The sequence below is a fragment of the Pseudoliparis swirei genome, chromosome 21 (assembly GCF_029220125.1).
Source record: "Pseudoliparis swirei isolate HS2019 ecotype Mariana Trench chromosome 21, NWPU_hadal_v1, whole genome shotgun sequence".
Lineage (NCBI taxonomy): Eukaryota > Metazoa > Chordata > Actinopteri > Perciformes > Liparidae > Pseudoliparis > Pseudoliparis swirei.
Window position 1 is genome coordinate 2,500,930 of NC_079408.1, and position 6,749 is coordinate 2,507,678.

General features: G+C 34.6%; 1 protein-coding gene across 1 annotated transcript in view; it reads left to right on the top strand.

The window, feature by feature from the left end:
* The window catches only part of cnpy3 (canopy FGF signaling regulator 3), a 6,455-nt gene extending 354 nt beyond the window's left edge, over window positions 1–6,101 (top strand). The window contains exons 2-6 of the mRNA XM_056442649.1: window positions 2,561–2,687; window positions 2,978–3,074; window positions 3,151–3,273; window positions 4,445–4,562; window positions 4,629–6,101. Coding sequence (XP_056298624.1) covers window positions 2,561–2,687; window positions 2,978–3,074; window positions 3,151–3,273; window positions 4,445–4,562; window positions 4,629–4,900 — 737 coding nt within the window. The 3' untranslated portion in view covers window positions 4,901–6,101. The remainder of the gene's footprint in view (window positions 1–2,560; window positions 2,688–2,977; window positions 3,075–3,150; window positions 3,274–4,444; window positions 4,563–4,628) is intronic.
* Window positions 6,102–6,749: the final 648 nt, after the last annotated feature.

Sequence of the window (6,749 nt, forward strand, 5' to 3'; positions counted from 1 at the left end):
ATCTATGTACAATTCATAGAAGACAAGGAACTCAAGTTCTACCTTAATGTGTTGCACTAAACCCAAATCCAAGTATTGATTAGCTTTAATTCTTCTGTTGTAATTTAAATATGTGTATGTATGATAAATATGTGGAAGCGTGAAGCATATTTATTGATATATTTTTATTTATTTATATATATATGTGTGTATTATATTAATATTTGTATATATATATTAATATAGTCTATCATAATTCTATTATTATTATATACTTTAAAAAAATATATCTATCATAATTATATAAAATATGTTTGTATACATTTTATATATAAATATGCATATCATAATTATATTAAATATGTTTATATACATTTTATATATATGTATATCATAATTATATTTTAATTATATAATTTATTTAACTATTATTATATTTGTATAAATATATATTTTTAGTAGTTATATTTGTATAGATATTTCAAAAATATCTATATATTTATTATTGACATTATATTTAGATACATATTTTATATATATATATATATAATTTAAATGTTTATTAAAATGCCGTGGGCAAGAAACGAATAGAGGTCGAAGTTTTAAAGTTACCTCCAAATATATGTCCATATCTTTAATGCATAGACATGAACTCTCTGACAGTCCCAGCCTCAAGTTGAGCGTACTGCATGTGTTCATGTGAGTGATGATGTCATGTGTTCATGTGAGTGATGATGTCATGTGTGAGTGATGATGTCATGTGTTCCTGTGAGTGATGATGTCATGTGTGAGTGATGATGTCATGTGTTCCTGTGAGTGATGATGTCATGTGTTCATGTGAGTGATGTCATGTGTTCATGTGAGTGATGATGTCATGTGTTCATGTGAGTGATGATGTCATGTGTTCATGTGAGTGATGATGTCATGTGTTCATGTGAGTGATGATGTCATGTGTTCATGTGAGTGATGATTTCATGTGTTCATGTGAGTGATGATTTCATGTGAGTGATGATGTCATGTGTTCATGTGAGTGATGATGTCATGTGTGAGTGATGATGTCATGTGTTCCTGTGAGTGATGTCATGTGTGCATGTGAGTGATGATGTCATGTGTGAGTGATGATGTCATGTATTCATGTGAATGTGTTCATGTGAGTGATGATGTCATGTGTGAGTGATGATGTCATGTGTTCCTGTGAGTGATGTCATGTGTGCATGTGAGTGATGATGTCATGTGTGAGTGATGATGTCATGTGTGAGTGATGATGTCATGTGTTCATGTGAGTGATGTCATGTGTTCATGTGAGTGATGTCATGTGTTCATGTGAGTGATGTCATGTGTGAGTGATGATGTCATGTGTTCATGTGAATGATGTCATGTGTTCATGTGAGTGATGATGTCATGTGTGAGTGATGATGTCATGTATTCATGTGAATGATGTCATGTGTTCATGTGAGTGATGTCATGTATTCATGTGAATGATGTCATGTGTTCATGTGAGTGATGTCATGTGTTCATGTGAGTGATGTCATGTGTTCATGTGAGTGATGATGTCATGTGTTCATGTGAGTGATGATTTCATGTGAGTGATGATGTCATGTGTGAGTGATGATGTCATGTGTTCCTGTGAGTGATGTCATGTGTGCATGTGAGTGATGATGTCATGTGTGAGTGATGATGTCATGTGTTCATGTGAGTGATGTCATGTGTGAGTGATGATGTCATGTGTTCATGTGAATGATGTCATGTGTTCATGTGAGTGATGATGTCATGTGTGTGATGATGTCATGTATTCATGTGAATGATGTCATGTGTTCATGTGAGTGATGTCATGTGTTCATGTGAGTGATGATGTCATGTGAGTGATGATGTCATGTGTTCATGTGAGTGATGATGTCATGTGTTCATGTGAATGATGATGTCATGTGTTCATGTGAGTGATGATGTCATGTGTTCATGTGAGTGATGATGTCATGCGAGTGATGTCATGCGAGTGATGATGTCATGTGTTCATGTGAGTGATGATGTCATGTGTTCATGTGAGTGATGATGTCATGTGTTCATGCGAGTGATGATGTCATGTGAGTGATGATGTCATGTGTTCATGCGAGTGATGATGTCATGTGAGTGATGATGTCATGTGAGTGATGATGTCATGTGTTCATGTGAATGATGATGTCATGTGTTCATGTGAGTGATGTCATGTGTTCATGTGAGTGATGTCATGTGTTCATGTGAGTGATGATGTCATGTGTTCATGTGAGTGATGATGTCATGTGTTCATGTGAGTGATGATGTCATGTGTTCATGTGAGTGATGATGTCATGCGAGTAATGATGTCATGTGTTTATGTGAGTGATGTCATGTGTTTATGTGAGTGATGTCATGTGTTCATGTGAGTGATGATGTCATGTGTTCATGTGAGTGATGATGTCATGTGTTCATGTGAGTGATGATGTCATGCGAGTGATGATGTCATGTGTTCATGTGAGTGATGATGTCATGTGTTCATGTGAGTGATGATGTCATGCGAGTGATGATGTCATGTGTTCATGTGAGTGATGATGTCATGCTCTCTCAGTCTGTAAGTTCGTCAGCATCGAGATGAAGTCGGCCTTCGACGAGACGGGAAAGACCAAAGAGGTCATCGGCCGGAACTACGCCTTCATCGGCGGCAAGGGGGCGGCGCCCATCAAATACGTCAAGTCGTGAGTCAGAGCTGCCTTCTCTCTCCTGACCACCAGGGTGCGATTCCTCTGGTTGTATAGAAGTCTATGCTTCATGTTTTAAAGCTGCATTCTCTCTCTTGACCACCAGGGGACTCCTCTGGTTGTATAGAAGTCTATGCTTCATGTGTTAAAGCTGCATTCTCTCTCCAGACCACCAGGGGGCGACTCCTCTGGTTGTATAGAAGTCTTTATAATGACTTCTGTCTTGATTTAATCCCTCAGGAACATTGTATCCTCTTGTATCCTCTCTCTCCCCCCCCCCCCCCCAGAGACCTCCGGTTCATCGAGGTGGTGGAGAACGTCTGTCAGAGGCTGTTGACGTACAACCTGCACAAAGAGAGAAGTGGAAGTAACCGCTTTGCCAAGGTGTGTGTGTAGGTGTGTGTGTGTCTCTCTCTCTCTGTACTAACCCCTGCTCTCTCTCTCTCTGTCTCTCTCTCAGGGGATGTCGGAGACGTTCTCCACCCTTCATGGCCTGGTGAACAAAGGTGTGAACGTGGTGATGGACATTCCCTTCGAGCTCTGGAACGAGACGTCTGCGGAAGTGGCCGACCTGAAGAAACAGGTTTCACTTCCACGTTTTTACTTTGTTAATTAAACCAACAGGAAGTTCCTCTGACACGACTTTACGCTGCTAGTTTCACTCGAGGGGCGTTCACTGACCTCCTTTATACCGTAGAGCAGAGCTTGTTTTATCCACAGACTTTATTTGAAAAAACACATGAAAAAAGAAACTTTTCCTTTGGAAATAACAAACAGGAAGTGGCAACAGATGCTGATTCATTTCCTGTATTTAGGACGCAGTGAAACAGAGTAATGATTCAGTATATGACTCTAAAATCACCGTTGGGAAAACACATTCGTTTTTTTGTTTATACATGTTTGTATATTTATATATATTTTTAATATATGTATTTATATATATTTGTTTATTTATATATATATTTTTTATATTTATTTTTTATTTATTTATTTATATATGTATATACAGGACTGTCTCAGAAAATTAGAATATTGTGATAAAGTTCTTTATTTTCTGTAATGCAATTAAAAAAACAAAAATGTCATGCATTCTGGATTCATTACAAATCAACTGAAATATTGCAAGCCTTTTATTCTTTTAATATTGCTGATTATGGCTTACAGCTTAAGAAAACTCTAAAATCCTATCTCATAAAATTTGAATATTTCCTCAGACCAAGTAAAAAAAAAGATTTATAACAGCAAAACAAAATCAAACATTTGAAAATGTGTTTCCAGGTGTTTCGAGTTAATTAGACGATTCAAGTGATTTGTTTAATACCCTACTACTATACTTTTTCATGATATTCTAATATTTAGAGATAGGATATTTGAGTTTTCTTAAGCTGTAAGCCATAATCAGCAATATTAAAAGAATAAAAGGCTTGCAATATTTCAGTTGATTTGTAATGAATCCAGAATGCATGACATTTTTGTTTTTTTAATTGCATTACAGAAAATAAAGAACTTTATCACAATATTCTAATTTTCTGAGACAGTCCTGTATATATTCGTTTATTTATATATATATATATTTGTTTATTTATATATATTTATTTTATTTATATATGTATTTATATACTTATTCATTTATATTTATTCTTATATACATATTTATATATTTATTTATTCATAAATATTTATATTCATTTATTTATATATAAATAAATGTTATATATATATATAAATAAATCTTCTCACCTGCTCCTCGTCAGTGTGACGTGATGATCGAGAAGTACGAGGACGTGATTGAGGATTGGTACAAAGGAAGTCAGGAGGAAGACCTCACCTCCTTCCTTTGTGAGAGGCATGTCCTCAGAGGACAAGACAAAGGTAACACACACACACACACACACACACAGTACACAAGCCTCCTCACCGACGCCTCTTGGGTCTCAGCGTGCCTGGACGAGGAGTGGTCACCAACGAAGAAGAAGGGCGACCAGGCGGCCATCGCGGAGGACAAGAAGAAGAAAAAGAAGAAGAAGAAGAAAGGGGGGAAGAAGGGAGCGGGAGGGGACGGCGGCTCGGAGGGGGAGAAGAAGAAGAACGACAAGAAACCCAAGAAGAAGAAGAAGAGCAAGGCGGCCGTGGAGAGAGGAGGGGGGGCGTCGTCGGGCGAGGACGTCCAGCCGGCGGTGCCTCTGCCTGGGCACAAGGTGGAGCTGTGAGACCCCCCCCCCCCCCCCCTGGATCAGATGGTTTATTCCAAACTCAGTACAAATAATTCTTGAATAAAAAGCAGCGAGAAGCTGCAGTTCAGTTCTGTTACACGTTTAGATTCCTTTACTTCCGCTTCCTGTGTGTGAGGAGTCCTCGAAGGCTTGTTTTAGTCTTTAAGGCTTATTTTAGTTTTTAAGGCGCATCGTTTTTTATTTAATTTTTTTGTTTCATTTGATATTTTTTGAACTTTTGCCAATCGATTGTATTGATTATTACGACATCACACGTGAACCAATGAGATGTTGAGGAGGCAAACGTTAAAATCAACTCATTAATTCACTGTAAAGGGGAAATTAATTCACCTACAATCTTAGTTTGAGAGATTTGTTGCAGAACACGCAAACAATTTTTATTTCTCTTGTTTATGTGATTTATTCATTAAATTTTTTCAGTAGTGATTTAAAAAAAAAAGAAATTTATAAATTTATTTTATTTGTAACATTAAATTAATTAATTGTTGCCGGGCGACACAGAAAATCTGACATCTCGAAATCTTTCATATAAAAATACCTCGAGCAATACAATAGTGACTAATTATAATTTAAAAAATATTTGAATGAGATTGGTGATAAATAATCAGCAATAACGTTGATATAACCACTAAATACTTTACATTTCTAAAATATGACACGGTATCTAGTCATGATATTGATTAGATATTGATATTCTCTAAATTGATCAGCCTATTGAGAAGCTCCAGATTAATGTTCTTTACTTATTTCCCCTCGGTTGAATGTAAATGTAGATTTGTGTTTAAAAAATGTGAATTTTTATGTTTTTCTTCTTTTTTGTGTGTAAAACTTTTGATTTTGATTTGTTTTTATTTTATTTCATTTGTTGGACCTTTAAAAAAAATCGCTTTTCCCTTCCTGACGTTGTCATATTCTGACATGACGGTGGAATCTTTGTGTTTCTCTGTCTCAGATTCAGTGAAATTACTTTTTTAAATTTTGTTAAATTTTTTTTTAATGTCCGTAATTTATGTTTCTGTATCTTCTCCCATTTATTATCCGTGTGTGTGCTTGCTGACTCCCGTGCTGAAGGTTGTGCGTTTGTGTGTTTTTACAGTTTTTTTTATTGTGAAGTAAATTGCTGACTGTGTTGTATTGAACCCATGAGCAATGGATCAATAAACAGGTTTCAACGCTCCGTCGTATTAAACCTTTAATTAACTCAGTATTAAACTTTTAATTTACTCAGTATTAAACTTTTAATTTACTCAGTATTAAACTTTTAATTTACTCAGTATTAAACTTTTAATTTACTCAATATTAAAACTTTAATTTACTCAGTATTAAACATTTAATTTACTCAGTATTAAACCTTTAATTTCCTCAGTATTACTCCTTTAATTTACTCAGTATTAATACTTTAACTCAGTTTAAAACTTTTTATTTACTCAATATTAAACCTTAATTGACTCAGTATTAATCCTTTAATTAACTCAGTTTTAAACTTTTAATTTACTCAGTATTAAACCTTAATTTACTCAGTATTAATCCTTTAATTTACTTTGTATTAATCCTTTTATTTACTTTGTATTAATCCTTTAATTAACTCAGTTTTAAACTTAATTTACTCAGTATTAAACCTTAATTTACTCAGTATTAATCCTTTAATTTACTTTGTATTAATCCTTTAATTTACTCAGTATTAAACCTTTAATTTACTCAGTATTAATCCTTTAATTTACTTTGTATTAATCCTTTAATTTACTCAGTATTAAACCTTAATTTCCTCAGTATTAATCCTTTAATTTACTCAGTATTAAACCTTTAATTTACTCTATTAATCCTT